At 36.2% G+C, this 21,095-nt stretch overlaps 1 protein-coding gene across 1 annotated transcript in view; it reads left to right on the top strand.

The window, feature by feature from the left end:
• Positions 1 to 21,095, top strand: part of TRHR (thyrotropin releasing hormone receptor) — a 45,941-nt gene that overhangs the window by 5,000 nt on the left and 19,846 nt on the right. The window contains exon 3 of the mRNA XM_037494318.2: positions 12,086 to 12,955. Coding sequence (XP_037350215.1) covers positions 12,167 to 12,955 — 789 coding nt within the window. The 5' untranslated portion in view covers positions 12,086 to 12,166. The remainder of the gene's footprint in view (positions 1 to 12,085; positions 12,956 to 21,095) is intronic.

The following is a 21,095-nucleotide window of genomic DNA, read 5'->3' as shown; positions in this document are numbered from 1 at the left end:
AACAAACTTTGTATTTTCATAGACAACTCTGGGAGGGCAGCTCTCTGCTGCCCAACAGCTGTGTAATGTTCAGCAAAAATTTGCCTCTCTGGATTTATGAGGTATAAACAACGGCCATCATAAGATCTGAAAGTGATGAGACCAGTCTTGAAATCACTGTGTCAACACTTAGAAAGTGCAGTGGAAGCAAATAAAAATGATTAAATTTTCTGTGACAGAAGGTGACGGCGTGCAGAGCACAAGCAACTCTTTCCACAGGGAAGCATCTATCATGAGTAAACCAGAGATGGTGGCCAGGAGCAGGCAGCCATGGGCAGGTGGGCGAGAGGCAGTTATCTTGACCTGGGTGACTGCAGAGCAAGGAAGATGGTTATAGTCTCACTCTGCATAAGTCATACTGACTTTTTCCACGGACATCAAATCTTGCTACTTCAGTCCAGTGCCATGTGATGTCCTTTGTGGATGGCTATGACTCCCTCTAGTGAGCGTTACTAGGTGAAAATTTATTCTAATCACTCTGTCTTCCCCCTAAAGCGAAGAGACCCAATTGAATATGGTGGACACTGGTGGAGGACAGGGTTTGAAAATGTATATTTCTAGAGGTTTGAACCTACAACTCCCAAAGCAGACACAAGATGTAAACCTACTTCACCTCAATAAACATAATTTGGAAAAAAAGAAAACTCCATGAGTAGGAACTATTATCAACTTCACTGTGCCTATGAGGAAACCCAGACATGGAGAAATTAACTTCCCAAGGTAAAACAGTTAGAAAAGAAGAGCCCAAAATTTGAAGTGAGACAATCTGACCTGAGATGCCATTCTTAGAACATTCTATATCAGAGGTTGACAGATAGCCTCCAAATCTGTTATACTAGTGAATAATGAACTAATAATACTTTTGTATATTTAATAGTTAGGAAGCATACCAAAAAAAATTTAAAAAAATAGTATTAGTGACACGTGAAAAATTTGAATTGAGATACAAGTTTCATAGTTCATAACTAATTTGGTAAGAACACAGCTCCATGTATTCATTTATATGTTACCTATGACTGCTTTTGTGCTACAGTGGCAGAAAGGAGTAGTTACAAGAAAGGTGGTATGGTCTGCAAAGTCAAACGTATTTATTCCTGGCCTGTAACAGAAAATGTCTCCTGGTGCCTTCTCTGTGCAATAATGATCAGGGCTAAGGAAGATGATCCAAATTCACCCACCCAGATGATCATCTGTCCTTCCACTGCTGTCCAGGCCTTCCATTCTGTCCACTGTCTTCCTCATATCTTGCTGCTGTGTGTGAATTTGACAGAACCAATGTTCTGACCTACCACCAATCAGTTAGCTTATTTTGTCTTGAATTGTGTGCTTAGAAATATAGCCATGGCACACCAGAAAAAATGGACATGCTACAAAACAGAGCTAGCAATGAAATCAAATTTCCAAAATATAGTTATTGTGACTTTAAAAATACTTGAGTCAGTGTTCAAGTGAGTGGGGAAAGAAGCATTTAAAAATCTCCCTTTAATTAGATCATGTCCATCAAAGAATAGAAAGTTAATCTGTTGCCCAGAAAAGGTAATCCCTTTAGCAGATCCAGTCACTCACTGCCTCCATTGTGACTCAGTGATTCTCACCTGAGATAAGAAAATGGGAGTCACTCTCTTGCTGAAGAAACCTGTGCATAAAGCAGCATTCAGAGAGGAAAAGGCAAAGGTAATGGGGAAGGTGGTGCTACTGCTGCTTTGATCACTGGGTTTCAAATATTTTAATAAATAAAATCCACATTTAATTTAAACATCAGTTTGATAAAAATTTCACCTGAATACTTCATGTGTGGCTCTTATCTCTCAGGAATCGTTATAGCAACAGCACAGGAGCAGGATTTGGCATTTCCTTAGTCACAGTCAAGGGGATAACCAATAAAAGAGCCATGGATAGCAGAGCTCTGGGTTTCTCTTGTGTTAATATGCATTTTATAAGAATGGAAAGCAAGAAGGAAAACATGATTATCTCTAAAGAGGATAATTAACTTGTACTCTTGGGAGAGGGGCTCATGTGCATATATGAGCAGTGTGTTTAAAGGTCCCTGAGACCTTGATTCTTTGACATCATGTGGGTTTTTTCCGCTGTGTTCCATTATGCAGGGCTTACCTGCCTCAGACTCTGCAACCTCATGGCAGTAAGTCTGTGATGCTCAAGAGTTTAGGTTCCTCCACACTGGAAGTAAACCACCTAGGACAGGTCACGTACAGCAACCAGGCTACCAACAGACTCAAGCAAAACAGTTTCACAATGTGATGTAATCCCAGGGGTACCACCAGAAGGGTCCCACTTCCCAGACTAGGTCCATAAAATAGCTTTGTCCAATTTCAAAGAAGACACCAACCTCATAAATCTTGGTTTGTTCAATATGATGGGATAGGAGTGATGTCATAACATGACAAATACTTTCAAAATCATACATTAAAACCAGAACATATTAAGTAATCCTCACCTTCATTTTCTAGACAGGGAAACTTAAGCTTGGAGAATTGAAGTAAATTGCACAAGGCCATCCAGCTCATTAATGAGATACTCAACTCCACTCTGGGACACTCAAGGCTTTCGCTTTCTTTAAAATCCCACCTAGAGTGCAAACTGGTCCAACCACTATGGAGAGCTGTGTGGAGATTTCTGGACCTACTAAACATAGAGCTTCCATATGATCCAGCAATTCCACTCCTAGGTATTTACCCAAAGGACACAGAAACATCAATTCCAAAGAACACCTGCACCCCTATGTTTATAGCAGCACTATTTACAATAGCTAAGCTTTGGAAACAACCCAAATGCCCAAAAATAGATGACTGGATCAAGAAGATGTGGTACATATATACCATGGAATATTACTCAGCATTCAAAAAAGATAAACACATGCAATTTGCAGCAACATGGATGGCGCTGGAAGGGATCATGCTCAGCGAAATAAGCCAGAAAGAAAAAGAAAAATACTGGATGGTCTCACTCATAGCAGGAATCTAGAAAACTTAAATAAGGGACCAGGAAAATGAATAACTATAAGAAAGTGAAAATCAAAATCAACAAAAAACTATGAACCAGAGACACTTTTGGGGGAGTGGGAGGTGGGGGGGAGGAATTGGGGTCAAAATGGGGGGTTTGCAATTGTATGGGGAATATAAAAATAAAATTTATTATTAAAAAAAATAAGAAAAAAATAAAATAAAATCCCACCTAGCCTCCATGACCAGGTGGGTGGAAGCAATTTTTTTTTTTAATGATACTGGCCACTGCATATCATACTGAACTCTGCAAAAAGCTAATATGCTTGTTGAAACCTGTTGTTCAAATCACGTGTCTAGAAAGAGAAGATATTCTTAAGGCTTCTTCTGCCCTGGAGAGGTGATAAACCCTTGACATAATCTAATTGAGACAAGCAATGCAGTTTAAAGTTACTGCCTGGACCATCTCCTTTGAATGACATTCAATCAGTTGAAAGTGTTTCAATCTGCACTAACACTTAGGTAAGCTGATTTAGCTTACCTAATGTATTAGGGACACGCATAAAATTGTAAAGGTGTTCTTTTTCCAACTTTTTTCACCTAGGTGAAATCAACCATTTTTGGCAGGTTTCATCATTTCTTCAATTATTAGGATAAAATAGAGAAATAAAGAATATTATTCCCGAAGATGTTTTCATTACTAAGAGACATAGTAATAAGCTAGGAAAACCCACGATTTCATAAGCAAGCTTCACCCTTCCACTCCCTCACTCTATTATACACACTCTTCCCTCAGCCTGATATAGTCCTTTACCTTTCTATACTCAAGATTCAGGAAGAGGATTTGCTCCTGCTTGTATACTAGGCTCCTAGGGCCAAGAGTGGAGGAGTCGAACACTGCATGTGCAAAAGAGAATGTTCTCTATGGGACATCCTCAGGACCAGGCATTTATTGCTGTCACTGAGATTTGTATATGCATATTTCCCCTCTATCCCCCAGTTGTCTTGCCAGGGACTATTTGTCCAATTCTCTTTTTTCACAAACTATGTTTATGGAGGTAAAGTAGATTTACATCTTACATCTGCTCTGGGGATTATACATTCAAAGCTCTACAAATGCCCATCACCAGTACCACAACAATCCTCCACCATACTTCATTGGGTCCAACTCTTTATTGCTTATTTTTTCTTCATAGGTCTGTATCTGATTGACCTTCCTCATTTGGTGAAATTACTCCATGTCATTTAACATGCAATTAATCACTTCTAACACTGTACATTCTTTAAAAATATGGATACACCTCAATTATTGCAACTAACCTTATGTGTTATAATTAGCAGCTTATGTAAGTCAACCCTACCAGGCTGAGAGCTCCTCTGTGCTTTTCACACTGACATTTCTAGCTATGCAGTCTGGCAGAAAGCCTGTCAAGCAACTGGCTCTCTATAAGTCATCATTTAACAAATATGAATGGATGAACAGGTGAACATACAAATGAACCTTGATACTGAAGGTGAGAATCACTGTGTAATGTTGTCTCTTAATTAATTCAGCACACTTCTTTTCTGCCATTCTTCTTCATAGAGGCTTTTCCAAAAGACTGGACCGTGTAAAAACAATTAGAAAATACTTTTGAAACATACTGCCTTAGAAAAATTACTATGACAATTTCACAAGCTGAAAACTTGTTACATATTTGTGCTTTTTTGTTGTTTTTAATTATTTCCAATATGGAAGTGGTCTTTGATTCTTTAAGAATCAAAGAATTTTGATTTGGGCAGATTGGGCAGGTCTCCTTCAAATAAAGCAAAGCTCCATCTCCTATCACCATTACTCCCAAATAGACACACACACACACACACACACACACACCCCTTCTCCAAGGGTTTCTGCACCTATGAAACTATCAGTACACATTTCCTCATGAAAATGGAGTACTCTATGCAACTGTACTACTATGAACTCAGTAACACCAAATATTCAGCTGAGACATTATTCAATGTCATAATGATTAAGTGACTAGATTGTATTATTCATCACAACTGTCCATTTTAAAAAATTATATTCAACTTTAATATTCTTCACTCTCCTTACTGTCCTACTTAAATCAACAATTCCTAATAACACAAACAATTCCTAACAACTAAAATAACAAAATTTTCTATCATTTAACTTCAATGATATCAGTAAGAATTTCAGTTTTATAAATTCCTTCGTAGTGGGCATAATTATGGTAAATGAACAAATACTGGCAGTTTGTTAGTTAATAAAATTACTGAGGCATACAATATTTAATGTTATATTTTACACTAACTCAGTTTTAGAAGAAAAAAGTGTATAAACAATGATAATGACACTAGAATCTCCACAGAGATACATCTTAACTAAACTACCAAAAAAACTTCATTAGCTTCCACAAGATCTATTTTATAATGTAGCTACCACTTTAAAGTGACAGGTGTTGTTTTAGCAACTTTAATATTAACCTATTTATTTTTCACAAATACATTGTGTTGATAAAATAACAAATATAGTAAATGCTTATTATGTGCCAAGTGCTGGACTGAGTACTGAATATGTATTATGTAATTTACTCATCACAAATGTTCTGTGAATTACATTTTATATTAATTATTTGGGGACACTAATTTACTCATTTATAACAAATTTGTATTCAGCACAAAGAGCCTTCTCTGTGTACTGAGTATATTCTGTCTGCTGCATGCTAGAGGCACACAAAGCAGGGTTTATCTTAAACATGTAGGGTTATTTGCTGCTTTGAATTTTTTATATGCAATCATTAAGTAGATTTGTATGAAAACAAATGTGAACTTCCAAAGCAAAAAAAAAAAATTAAATTACGTGGATCACCATCTGGGTAGACAAAACAGTCAACATTATGGAAATGTCAAGTAAAATATCTGAACACTGCGTGCTTCTTAATAAGTGCTTAGTAATCAACAACTTTTCTTCATCCTCATCATCCTTGTTACAAATAATATTCACCAAAAATAAAACAAAAAGCGGGCCTCCCTGGTAGCACAGGGATTAAAGTTTCAGCACAATCAAGCTATCACCAGCCACTGTAGCATGAGTTCAATCCCCAGCTAGGGAGCTAACCCACATGGCACCGCAGACCTCTCCTGTCTAGCCCACTGCTCCCATCAGCAGTGTAACTCAGTAGATCCACCTGTTCTGCTCCCCACTCTGTCTCTGGTGATTCTTCTCACCCCTTATACCTCTGGACTACACCCCAGTTCTTCTATGCATAAATAAATAAAAATAAATATTTTTTAAAAATAGAAAGCAAAATAATTTACAAAATTTTCTCACTTTTTAAAAATACTAATAGTTTTTTATATAAACACCATTTAATAATAAAGACATCTGATAGAGGACGGGCTAATTTTTCATGAGTTCAAACAAGAAGATAAAAATGACTAGCTTAAAATGTAAATAAGACACATACAAACACTTTGCATAAAATAGGGAAATAATTCTAAAGCATAAAAAAATGAAGCCAAGTAGTTTTTAATGCCAATTTATCTATTCAGTTAGAAAGATATATTTTTTTAAAAAAGATGTTTAGTGTGGAGAAGGATTGGCATAGGAGGAAAGAAACATGAAACAAATAGCCACATGATAGATTTATACCTAACCACATTGATATTTATACTAAACATAGTTTAAATCCCTCAATTAAGGTTGGATATTATAAGATTATTTAAAAAGTATGATTCAACTATATGCTTTAACAAGAAACCTATAAAATATAAAGATACAAAAAGGTTTAAAGTGAATAGTGGAAGGCAGTACAACTAGTTATAAGTAAGCTAGAGTGCTATCTCAAATCATACAATTAAACTTCAAAACAAAATATGTGAGGGATCAAGAGAGAGATTTCATGATGGAAAAGGGAACAATTCAACAAAACAGATAAATAGAAAAAACATGATAATTTCAAGAAGTTAGACACATAAGAGCCCAAACTGTTTAACTCCACTTTCATGAAACCTCTTTGAAAGGTAAATATAATCTAGTGATAGAAAACGGAACAATGGTTTTCTGAATGCAGAATTGCTCAGGGGTTAGAGAGTTGGCTGCAAAGGAATATTCTAAAATAAGAAGATTCTAAGTTGATGGAAGTTTTCTGTATCTTCATTGTGGTGATAGGTACAATAGTTTATATATTGTTAACTTATAAAACTCTACACTTAAAATCATTTTATGTAAGTTGTACATTTATAAAATGAATTTTTTAGTTATACATATATACCTGGGAAGCAGTGTATGTGTCTGGAAAGTATTTGTGTACATGACACAATAAAGAAATGAAAACAGAGGAGAAAATGAAGGTCAAATGCTTAATATAGGAGACAAAAAATTATTTGTAAACTCTTACACAACAATTCATGTAAGAATATAAATTTGATTTGAGATTCCTAGTAACAGGAGTGAAGAATAAAACATGATCAGTTGTATAATGGAAATCCACAACTCAATTATAGCAACTTTTTTGAACTTTAAAAAAAAATTTAAAGTGTTCCATAAAAAATGCAATAAGTCAAAGAGAAATATGAACTCAGGAATTAAATATTTTGATTAAAGTTTTTACTCTTAAATATTTTGTTTAGGTCATGTCCCCAAGTGATACTTTGGAGAAACGGTCATGAAAGTGTTAACCCTTCCTGAGCATACTTCCCCTGACCAGATAAGGAATGCTATAGATGGGGCCAGATGTATGTGTGTATACTTCTACATTTGTAAACACTTTTGGATTGAGTTCAACATGTTTTATTTTTAAATGTAAGATTCCATTTTTTCCACAAATGTGGGCTCTGGGAAATATAAAAGTATATATAACAGAGAGACAGAAAGGAAGACCAGTTTGTCCCCCAAATATATGGTACTGCCTATAGTGTTTTTCCTTATAGAGCAAATAAGACTTCCTATTTTTTCCAATAAACACAAACACAACTTCATAATTACATTACAGAAAGTATTTTCTTTTGTTGATCAACAATTTTCTGTAGCTCAAATTTAAATTTGGGGAAAAATTGATGTTGATTTTTTTTTTCTATTAAGATTGCAAAATGACTTCTACTCAAGACTCTGTGATGAAGCTTACACCTGAACAGGGAACACTGAATAATCCTTAGTTCAATATCTAAGTGACTTAGCATCAAATCCATACTAACTTTGTTTTCTTCTTCCAAACTCACCCCAATTTCAGTGAATATGTTTCTGGGTGGTTTCTGCGTCTAAATCTTAACTTGGGAGATTATACAATATTCAGTGTTTCAAAGCCTAGAAACCTACATAGTTAAACAATTTTTCTCAGGAACCAGTCTTGTGCTAGTGTTCTGTTGCCAAAGTTTTCTACTGTCACTGTCACTTTTCTGAATCTTGGCAGGTTATTTGCATCTTCATTTAATTTCCATGGCCCTCCTAAAGTATAGGACACCAAGTAACATCATGTGACATTCCAGCGACCAATGTCTGTTGGTGTTATTTAGTAGTTTTTGACCATCGTTGTATGTATCAAAACTAGTCATGTCTTGACTAGTCAAATAAGACTATCTGGGAGAGGAACCTAATATCTGTGTATTTAAAAGCTATTCTGACGATTCTGAAATTCAACTGGAGATGAGAAGGCTGGGAATAGGGTGAGGCAGAGGAGGGCACAAAATTTAAAGGGTCTCCAAAATCCAGCAATCAACATATAACTTTAATGCAATATTGAGTGAATGCAAAGTATCCATGATTACCAAAATATCAACATTTAAGTAAAATGTCAATACTTGGAGGCTGAGTAAAAAGAAAAAAATTCATAATGTTAATTTGTCTTACTAGAAAACCCACCTGGTCTTCATTGATTTTTGCCTCATCTTCAGCTCAAACTCCTTGTGGTCAGAGTATAATTTTTCAAATTTAAATGTTAAATAGTAGTCACATTATTTAAAATCACACTGAGTCTACACTGTACAAGTCAAACAATACGTGTCTGAGAGAATCTGGGTCACGGTTCATTAATTTGTAACTAGGGATGATTTGGAAAAAGTAGATTCTCAAGGAATCCTTAAAAGTTCACAAGGTAGAATTTACTTCATATGATCCAAAGCTGTCTTTCATCTCATTTTATCTAGGCTTAAACATATTTTTGATATGCATATGATACTGTCTAAATCTTCCTTTTCATTGGCATTTTCGAGAAGAAGGGGATCTGAACTTGATAAAATACAGAATCAACCAGTTCATCATGTAGGGAATGTTTTCGTTGTCAGCTAATAAAATAGGAATGGACAAACATTAACATTTGGTGTATTCAGTTGGCACCTGTAAATGGAAGACATGTTTTCCAAGCTACCATGAAAAAGTATAAAGATAGCAGCACTATTTATAATAGCTAAGCTTTGGAAACAACCCAAATGCCCAAAAATAGATGACTGGATCAAGAAGATGTGGTACATATACACCATGGAATATTACTCAGCATTCAAAAAAGATAAACACATGCAATTTGCAGCAACATGGATGGCGCTGGAAGGGATCATGCTCAGCGAAATAAGCCAGAAAGAAAAAGAAAAATACCGGATGGTCTCACTCATAGCAGGAATCTAGAAAACTTAAATAAGGGACCAGGAAAAAGAATAACTATAAGAAAGAAAATATCAAAATCAACAAACAACTGTGAACCAGAGACACTCTATGGGGTGTGGGGGGTGGGGAAAGAGAGGGCTTGGGGTCAAAATAAGGGGGTTGTAATTGTATGGGGAATATATAAAAATAAAATTTAAATTAAAAAAATGCTTAAATCATAAAAAAAAGATTTACTCATAGGCAATTTTAAACATCCAAATATTATGAAAACTAATCCAAAAAGATTTATCTATGCCTATGTACCTACCTATAGTAACTATAGCAGCACTCTCCATAATTGCCAAGACATGAAACTAACCCAAGTGCCCTCTAACAGATGGACTATGGAATATATAATCAATGGAGTACTACAAAGCTGTGGAAAAGATGAACTTGGGTCAAAATGGATGAACCTTAAGGTAAGTGAAGATAGTCAAAAGTGAAAGACAGGTGTCAGATGCTTCATTCATCTGTGGAATATAAATAGCCAAAAAACATACATGGGCAAAGTAGAGCAGGAATAAATCTTGAACTCAGTGAAAGAATATAATGGTTACCAGAGGGAACAGAAAGAAGGAAGTAGAAGAGAGAGACATACGAAGTTATGAGCACAGATGGTTTAGTGGCGGATGAATGGAACATGTGCACATATGGAAGAGCAAAAAGGTCACCCCCAAAATTTAATTTTAAAAAAGAAAGTGTGGCGCGCAGACCTCTCCTGCTGCCCGCTGCTCCCCTCAGCAGTGTACTTCGGTCCTTCTGCCTGCTCTGCTCCCCGCTCTGGCTCTGGTGAATTCTCTCACCCTCCCGCGCTTCTGACTGTACCCAGTGCTTGTATAAATAAATAAATAAATCTTTAAAAAAAAAAAAAAGAAAGTGTACTTTACTAAAAAAAGATGGCTCTACAAGGTTTTGTTTCAGAGGGGTGGTACCAGCACTGGTTTAAATCGCCACTAGATTATTATTTCCACCTAGAAATAAATTACACAAAACATTCCTGGATGGGTCATGTGGTTGGTGGTGCAGTAGATGAGAGAGGGGATGAGGGACCCAGAGCAGTGGGGATATTCTATGATGTGATACAGAGACAAAGTTGAAAACCAAAGTTAGCAGATCATATGCAGGTTTAAATTAATGTTCTTAGCTCAAAAATTTTTTTTAAATAATTTTTATAAGCCTCAGAAAATTGCAGCTGAAATGGATCAAAATTAATTTTAACTCATTTCCATTCATATAATATGAGAGGAGGGAGCCAATTTTACTGTGTGATTGAAGAACTAGTCTAAAGGTTTCCAAAGCAGAGAAAGGAGTTGATTTCAGCGCAGACAGTTATTTCAAGCTTCAAGGACTTGCTACCACCAAAGGGACAGGGAAGGATTTGCTGCCACCAAAGTCTTATCATACAGAGCTGCTCAGGTGTGGAAGTTCCTGCAGAACTTAAACTATAAGCCACTATATACCAGCTGCTTCAGGACCCTTACTTGAGATTTCAGCCTTCCAGACTAAGGGCTGTCTCATCAGTACATTTAAAAGTAAATCTTTCAGTGGCACAAGATTAAGAATCAGTGAGAGCTGACTGGCCTCTCGAGTGTATGTGTGTGTGTGTGTGACAGAGAGAGAGAGAGAGAGAGAGAGAGAGAGAGAGAGGAGAGTTAGTTCTCATTAGGAGACGCTCTATGATTTGACAGCCTCGCTGCTCTTGCTGCTGCTCCTGCTGCAGCTGTATGGTCTGTCATCAGATGAAAAGGGCTGTGAGGGTTTGGAGGAACTGCAGTTCTGAAGACTGAGCATTGCTAAGTGGTTTCCCTGTCAAACAAAGTAGATGATATTTTCTGCAGAATTGGAAACTTGGGCTTATTACTGCTTCATCTACGGCTAAAAGCAGGCAGCTCTACAGAAGAAAAGGTAAGGGAAGAAATTGATCTCTATTGGTATTGATATCTTCTGTCTTAAGGATGTAGGCAGGGGCATGGGGAGATGTATATGCAAAGAATTGACATTTTTTAGCAAAGGGATCTGGGAGCAAAAGACAGCAAATGCTGGATTCATACCAATCTCTATCACTTAGCTGCTTGCTTCCCCCCGCCTCAGTACCCTTCTCCTATTGGTTATACCTTCCCCAAGCATCTAAGATATTTCTTCGTATATGTTTTTTCCATTTGCAGGTATTGTTAAGTTTTTCCCTTTGGGCGGTCTTTCAAAACAGGGAGCTTTTTCTGTTTTCTTAAGCATCATTCTCCATTAAGAGGAAACTAGTCCCTCTTACAGTAAGCTGGTCAAAATAGTTACTCCCTTGCACATTAGAGTTTCAATAAAAGGAGTTTTCAGAAGTACATATGAGCTGGTTACTGCAGAAAAATAGGAGGTAGGAGAGGAAGTGGAAATTACCTGTTAGTGATATGACTGGATCTGAAATGGAATGAACATGGATTCTAACTCTTCACAGGTAGGAGAGGACCACTGTTGTAAAGGCACTGCATAGAAGATGTTTTGAGAAGTGTTTCAGAGAAACTTCAAGCCACTGAAGATGGAAAATGAAACAGTAAGTGAACTCAACCAAACAGAGCTTCAGCCACGAGCAGTGGTGACCCTGGAATACCAAGTGGTCACCATCTTACTTGTGCTCGTTATTTGTGGCCTGGGCATCATAGGCAACATCATGGTGGTCCTGGTGGTCATGAGAACCAAGCACATGAGGACCCCCACAAACTGCTACCTGGTGAGTCTGGCAGTAGCTGATCTCATGGTCCTGGTGGCCGCGGGCCTCCCCAACATAACAGACAGTATCTACGGCTCCTGGGTCTACGGCTATGTGGGATGCCTCTGCATTACTTACCTCCAGTACCTGGGTATTAATGCATCCTCTTGTTCAATCACAGCCTTTACCATTGAGAGGTACATAGCGATCTGTCACCCCATCAAAGCCCAGTTTCTCTGCACATTTTCCAGAGCCAAAAAGATCATCATCTTTGTCTGGGCTTTTACATCCATTTACTGTATGCTCTGGTTCTTCTTGCTGGATCTCAATATTAGCACCTACAAAGATGCTATTGTGGTGTCCTGTGGCTATAAGATCTCCAGAAATTACTACTCACCTATTTACCTAATGGATTTCGGTGTCTTTTATGTTGTGCCAATGATCCTGGCCACCGTCCTCTATGGATTCATAGCTAGGATCCTCTTCTTAAATCCTATTCCTTCAGATCCTAAAGAAAACTCTAAGACATGGAAAAATGACTCTACCCATCAGAACAAGAATTTGAATTCAAAGGCCTCTAATAGATGTTTCAATAGCACAGTATCTTCACGGAAGCAGGTAAGCAAATATGAACCTCCAAGTCCTCAGAGGAAAGGTGGGGTAGAGTTTCTTATGAGATAGGATCAACTTTGCCCTACTTAACTGGTGCCAAAATCAAAATAAAATCATGCAAATGTTTCATTGTGTAAGCTTCTGCTTTACATATTAAATCCATCTCTAAAGCAACTGAAGATCTAAAAATAAATGGGGGGAAATGACAGCAGGTCAGCAGGTATTAGTTCAGGTGCCATTGAGATATAAAGAATTGCACACAGAAACTCTAGAAATCCACCTTTAAAATGTTTGTGCCTCTCTGGAAAATATTATCTAAGTATTTAGATCATTTCCAGCTCCTGTAGAGAGCTGTTGGGTGTCTTTAAGAATTCTATTACACAACAAAGATTTGACAAGGTAGCTCAAGAAAAGATGAGTCAAACAACTGTGAAACTTTTCTTACCATGCTGTGCTTGCTCACAACTGAGGTACAGTAATTGAGGGGCTCCTAGATTTGTACTTTTAGTCTTAATGGGAAAAGATTCTCTCATCCTCATCTCCAGCTCCCACAAATTATCTCAGCATGCAAAAACTGAAAAAGTGTTTTCAAGAAATGTTTTAATTAAAAGGCCAATGCCAACCTCAATTTGTTACAAAGAATGATTGAATTTTTGAAATGTCTGTTTTTCCTCCTAACTAAAAATCCCTTCATGCTTCCAGATCACCTGAATGCCCATGTGGTTTTACTAATGAATAGTGGTTTTACTAATGAATTAAGTGCAACTTTGTTACAATAGATGTGATGTATTGACAATATAGGAACAAAATGCTTTCATATCATGTAAGATTTATCCATACTTACACAATTGCTAGTTACTTATGAACTTAACTCTCAGATCCTTATCCTCCTTTGCTAAACAAAGTTAATTCATAGTGAACATTTATTCTCATTGCTGAAAAATAACAAACTTGAAATTAGCAATAGTGGTTCTTTCAAACAGATTGAATCTTTTCGTCATTTTTTCTGCAGGGGGTACAGTTCCTCCTGTATGCATAGATAGAAACCAAGAGTACTTTTTAAAGAACATGTATGCGTCATCTGTGCTTTTACTTCCTAATCTCTAAATTAGCTGATACATGAAAAATTATAATTAGATATAGAGGCACACAATGAAGTAAACTTTGAATAAATGTTTTAAATATGCATGAAATGGGTAATGAAGTATAACTAAAAAGAAACATACCATATTTTAAATACTCTAGTAGTTGATTTATATAACATTTATTGTAAAAAGGAAAGAACTGAACAATTATTACCAGCTCTTAGCTTTCTCTTCCTTTTGGCCTGGCAGTGCTACCTAATAGGAGGCATATTTAGCCATCTGTTATCCAAAACTTGGTTAGGGGAAATTTAAAGAGATCTGTTGATCATCTGCCAAGATAAACATTAACAAATACAATAGGAGTGTGTAAAGAAAATATATGTATATGTCAATGGGAGACCAAATTTGGGTTAATGACTACAGCAAAGAAAGAAAGTCAGTGAGTAAATCCATTCACTAGACTCCAATTTTAATCTAGTTTATAAATTCTAAGAAAATTTGTTTGTCTAATCTAATGTCCTTCCTTTCAATTACAGTCATTAGTACCTTTCAGCATTAATAATGTGCTTTAAATTACTAATTATGTTAGCATGTTCACACTATTATTTCAAAGGTGTTTGGAGATAGGCTCTCTTTTCTAGAGGCTGTATGGTAGAAGGAAAAAAAACAAAGATTTGGTTCCAAACAACCCTGGGCTTTAATGTCAGGGTTATAATCAATCTGTGTGATCTTGGATGAAAATTGTCTATGCGTTGGTTACCTCATCTATAAAATAAAGATGTGGTTTGTTAGACAAGGGTTAGTGTGAGGGTTTGGTGAAACATCTTATGAAATACATTTAAAATTGAATGGCAGTTAATACCTAAGGTTAATCAGCCTCCTTTCTGGTTTTTTAATATGTTGGCAAGTATACGGGAAAAACAGACTGATTCTTAAAATATATACATTCACCACTTAAAACAGATTATTTGTTGAACAGATGTATATATTACACAGTAACTACTCTAAGGAACTTTTTCATAATTAAGGCATTTGAAAATGTATCCAGAGTATTTGGGGTTGTCATAGTAACATCACTCTCAGCATTCAGGAGCAAAGGATGTCAAATGTCCTGAAAAGTGCAAGGCAGTCCTACACATCAGAAAGTGCCCTGTTAGAAAATGTCAATAACACCCTGGTTGAAAAACACGGGATGACACATAAATCAACAGAAGTGCATTTGACCAATATTTCCTGTACTTCATTCTTGGTGATTAACTGGATAAGAGTTCAGAGAAAAGAATGGAAATTATGGTGCTAGAAGGACTAGAGAAGACTGTGGAAAAAGTGGCATTTGAGAAGGCTATAGGAGGATAAGAATCATTTGGAAAGTAAAACTTAGGAGGGACAGCGCTTCACACATACAGGAAGTAACTGGACTAAGAATGGTAGGTGTGGGTTTAAAAAGAAGTTGAGGGTTTTATGTTTATGGTATGGAATGACTTGGTTGATTAAAATGAATGATGTGTTTAGGGAGAGCAGTAGAAAGTAAGGTTGGATTAATAGAAGTATGTGATATTGTGTGAGTGAGTGAGTGAGTGTGTGTGTGTGTGTGTGTGTGTGTGTGTGTAATAGAAAAAGAAAAAGGACTGTGGAGGATCCCAAATATCAGGCAGAGAAAGGAATTTGAACTTAATGTGGAAGCAAGAAGAGTGTGAGAGTATGTGTGGTAAGGTAGCAGCAATGATGAAAGCAGTGTTTGGGGATGATAAATCAAAGAGCTGGGAAGGAGACATAAGAGGAGGAAAGACTGTGGCAGAAAAAACATTTTGTAAATTGTGGGTAGCAATTCAGACTTGAAGTAGTAATATTCTTCATCAGGAGAATTTAAAGATGTGAACCAGAGTGATACTTCAAAGTGAGAAAGAGTGAGATATGATCGTGTTAGCTACAAAGGATGAAGAGAGGACAATTCAATATGGAACCAGGTTCCAAGTCTGTAAGAATGGCGTGTCCCTGAGGAATTGGAATGGAGCCAGGAACAGAGGCAATTTTGTCCAAAACGTTTCCTCTTTTGAAATAGTTCTTTTTTAAAATATTCAAAAAGTTCAAATCCTCCACCCAAGGACTTTTATTTAATATTTTCTCTGCATTTTTTTTCTTTCAGGCAAATTTCATTTCCATTTTAATAAATACTGTCTGGGCCAGGTCTTTCTATCTAAGTTATTAAAGTCAAATGTGTGTAGCCTAAAAGAAATATATTAAAAAGGAAATAAAAGAGCATTTATAAATAAAGGACAAATGTGTCTTGGGAAGATTTTTAACTTATACTCTTTGTGCAAAAAGTTGAGGCCAGAATCTTTTCTCTTCCTATTATTGAGTGATTCAATTATATTTTAGGAAAATAACTATATATTTGGTAGATTCAATGAAATAAACTAGTCAGACTAATAGCTTGGGATTGTATATACAAAGGAATTATCTGATTAACCCTATTCTTTACAAAATTGGTTGTGTGAATACTGAGAAAAGAGTTTAAATTAGCATGCTTTCAGATTTCAGTTCAATCTGTACTGTGCCTAATCATTCTCTCAGTTCAGTCAATTTGGGTATTTAGCATTGTTTATAAAAGATATCTTAATTATTGATGGCCTGTTTCTAAGGAATAATTGGACCTTTTGGTATTTTTGGAGGTGCAGAAATGCCTGACTATCTTGGTGAAGGATTACAATATGGAGAAATATATTCATTTCAGATATTTGCTTTCCATAACATGCAGACTATTTTCAAAGTTAGGCCAGTTTAATTTTAATTTTCAGTTGAGTCACTCTCATGTATTTTTCTTTTCGACAGTGTAACTAGTGGGAAATTATATAACATAGTCCAAGTCACAGCCCTGAGAGCTTATATATGACAAAATTTTCATGATGGCTTTTATTTGACTAAACCTTTTAAGTACCAGTCTTTGTTTCTGTAAGTTTTGTAAACATCTTCTACCTAACTTGAGAATGTTGGTAGCCCAAAACACAAAAGCGATTTCCCTTTTTAAGACAATACACGCCTCTTGTTGCTGCTATTGTTGTTATTATTTTACATCATGGAAAAGTAGTTGTGTGTATTTTGAAAAACAGAGAAAATTAGAAAATAACAAAAAAGGTACCCCCCGACTTAGCTCTCAAAGACCACAATTATTAGCATTTTGATATATCCTTTACCTTGTTTTCACTTGATCTTTTTACATAATTATATTCATAATGTAAAGATAATTTTGTATCCTGCTTTTCTACCAATTGCTGAAATTGTGATTCTCAAAGAAAATAGCACAAAGTAAAAGAAAATAGACAGGATACTGAGTCAGTTTCTTTGAACCTCAATTTTCTCATCAATACAATGAGAATAACAAATATCTCATAGTTGTTAATATGAGAGGCATCAGGAAAGATTCATCTTTGCTTTCTGCCCAACTTTCCCTTCCCTTCCTCCTGTCCTTCTCAGTGATAGCCATCTTCCAAGAGAGTCTCCTGATCTTCTCTTAGGCAATCTTCAGTAAAATGATATGCTTGGAAAGTGAAGACACTTGGATAAAGAACAGGCTTAAAAGTATCTTTTACATTTTTTGCTCCCATCCAGCTCCTACCTCCAGTGCTATTTACTTTTTAAAGAAAAAATCTTGAAGAAGGAAAAACTTTAAGACACAAAGGAAAGGAGTCCTAATGGTGTAATGTCAGGTGGTAGAGCTGATATTTATGGTTCTCTTATATTGCATGGGTAGTGAATCAAGGATTGATCTTATAGGACTGGGACTGTTTTCATCATATTTTCACAAGTAAACCTTTCATTTCTAATTATTTTATTTGTTCCAGTTGTCCAGGTTCAACTATATCCTTAAAAGTATAAAAAGCTCTAAATTGGAAAAAGTTCAATTTTTGGCACTTAGCACATAGACATCAAAGTGTGACATCTTCATTTTCTGATTCATGTCCTATATAAAAAAAGACTTTGTACATATCCTGTAAATTCACTAAGTAAAAATCCCCTGTAGTTTCATGCTTTGCATCCTTTGGTTATATGAATACACATTGTTTATCCCAATTGAACACTTGCAGCTTTGAGCCATAATTTTACCAGTAGAAAAAAAAAATTTTCCTATATGCCTACAAAAGGAAAAACCTGCACGCTGTAGAATTTCAATTTGATCTCCAAAAAAAAAAAAAACCCTTTAAAACAGTGAACCTTGAAAGTGGCTAACTATATTTCTTATTAGCTTCTTGTCAATTTTTCAAACTGCAAACATATATCTTAAGTTCCAGACAGATGCAGACTACCTAGTCTCCTAAAAGACCATTTAGGATGAATTGGCAATTAGGTGAAAGGTATAAAACAAGATCAACTTCAACATTAAGCAAAAATCTGCATTAGGTAATTTTATATAAAATACCCTACTCTATTTAATTAAACATTCACTCATAACCCCAATATCTAGCACTGTTCTGGGTGTGGAGGCCACAGGCTATATAGCTAAGACACACTCTCTACCTTTAGAAAGTTCGCCATTGGCCATGTACACAAATAATCCTGAGCAGAACAGTATGTTCTGGAATAGAGGACACAGTACCAGTCAGAGGAGAAACAAAATGGTGGTGAATAGAGAAAGCCTTTGTGGAGTTCAGGGCACCAAGCAAGGTTTGTAAAGGTAGGCAGAATTTCTATAAGCAACAATAATGAGACTGAGAAAAGAAAGAAAAACAGTTTTATAGAAATAAAAGCGTCGATAGGAAAGAATGAGGCATGTTCAGGAAGAGAATAATCTAATATCATTGAAGAGAGGCAGTGAAAGGGAATAGTTCAGTGAAGGAGTTGTCCAGATTGCTGTCCTGCTACATCTAACCCCCGTCTCACCAGCTCTGCCCTTTGTCATTCTACATACTTTTGTCCATACTAGTAGTTACCAGCTACCACCTAGGAGTCTCCAGTACAAAGACTAAAAGAGACATCTCCTGGCCCATACACTTAAATGATCTTTCGATAGCATGGAAGTATAGCAAATCCAATATCTAAGATTAAATCCATTATTGTTTCTCATAAACACCTACCTATCTATTTTCATATTTTAGTTTTCCAAGGCAGAAATCTGAAATCCTTTATAAGTGCCTCTCAGTCTACACAGCCAACCCCAAACTGAAATAACCTAATGCTAGTGATTTGCTGTAACTCTCAGCAACCTACTGCACACATTGACCTAGATCACACTATTGTTCCTTCAAGTCTTTCCTGAATTTCTCAGGCAGATTTATATAACTGAATGCCCACTTCTAACTATGTATGTTAGGTGTTCTACCTTGCTTCCAGAGAACTTTGCAAATATTTCTGGTAAAGTAATTCTTAAGTATCACAATTGTTAAGACTGTCTGGTTTCTCACTGTCACTGCTATGGGGATGAACTGTGAAAGCTGTGGTGTAGGTGTGGGGGAGATAGTATACCTTTAAAACACAAGCAATGTTGTAAACTAATGTTAACTTAATTTGAAAAAATAGGGTTATATCTTTAATGCCCTCAGCACTGTGTTTGGCACAGGGAAAACTCCCCAAAGTGTACAGATGAGCCTAGACTTATGATGCAGTTACCTCCCAATAAACCCATCAGAAATTAAAAATACTGGAAGTCAAATATGTATTTAATTTACTTAATGTATTGAACATCAGCTTAGCCTAGCCTGCCTTAAATGTGCTCGGAACACTAACATCAGCCACTGTTGAGCAATTATGAGGACCATCTCTTCTGTAGACATAATAGGATGGGAAGACACAAGCACAATATCCAAAAATGCTGGCAACACAGTGTACTGTAGAATATCATTGTTTACCCTCATAATTGCAAGACTGACTGGGGATGCAGCTGACTGTGGTTGCCCAGCAGTGTGTCGTAGATAGCACTAGCCTAGGGAAAGATCAAAACTCAAAATCTGAAGCCTGGTGTCTACGGACTGTGTATCACTTCTGCTTTACCATAAAGGCCATAAGTCAAACCACTGTAAGTCAGAGACTATATAGACAAAGCCATGTTGCAGACAAAGAATACTGGCTTTGTAAGAGCAATTTGTTACCCTCTTTTCCCCACATGTGAATGCTTAAAATTGGTCACTGCCAGAGTACTTACACTGCAGAAATCAGCACATATGACAATACTCATTTTTTTATGAAAAGCTGATTGCTAAATATTTACCATCTCACATAATTTTACATATGTAATAAATGAAAGTGTAAGAGGTACATGAACACTTAAGGACTTAGTTAATTCCAACACTGTTTTTCTCCCCAAAATCTTTATTGTTCATTTATGCCATGTCCTTCTCACTTTTAATTAAAACTTTGTCTTTTGTTGAATTCTTTTGAATTCCAAAATGCAACTAATCAGCATGTTAATGAATATGTTAATAGATAAGACTTTCTAGGATTATTACCCCTTTCCAAACAGAACAGGCTGACTTGGAAACATGGCAGACTGAGGTAATGACTTACTTTCTAGTTTTATACAAAATCCTGTTGGCTTTTCAATGAGCCTTTGAAACACATACATACATGCACACAACATCCATATATATATCCATATATACATCCCTCCACATTTTGAGACCCATATGGGAGAGAAAGGGTGTAGAAAGAGGGATTGCAATGCAAGGAAGGAAAATAATGTGAGCAGATGTGTAAAGATGAGAATAAATTTGACTTCCCTGTTTGGTTTTCCTGGGACAATTTGCATAATCTTCTTTCAAAAAGAAGTGTCTTATGACTGACTCTTAAAGACCTCTAAAATCTTACCTTTCATTATTTTTCTGGCTTTGTTCATCCATTATTTCTTTAATTCAAAAGTAAACATTGAACACCAGTTTCATGCCAGGCATTGCTCTGGAAAACTAACCATAATCACTATGTGAAAGAACTTTTAGTAAATTATAAGCAATCATCATTCAGAAACAATTGAAAATACAAGATTAGGCTGTAAAATGTACTGTGTGCAGAAAAGGCAGTATGAAAAGGGGCAACACTATGCTGAAGTCTGCAGAGCAAGCCCCCAAAAGAGT

The sequence above is a fragment of the Talpa occidentalis genome, unplaced genomic scaffold, assembly GCF_014898055.3.
Source record: "Talpa occidentalis isolate TD23 unplaced genomic scaffold, MPIMG_talOcc4v2.1, whole genome shotgun sequence".
Classification (NCBI taxonomy): Eukaryota; Metazoa; Chordata; class Mammalia; order Eulipotyphla; family Talpidae; genus Talpa; species Talpa occidentalis.
This window is presented reverse-complemented; position numbering and strand designations above follow the sequence as displayed.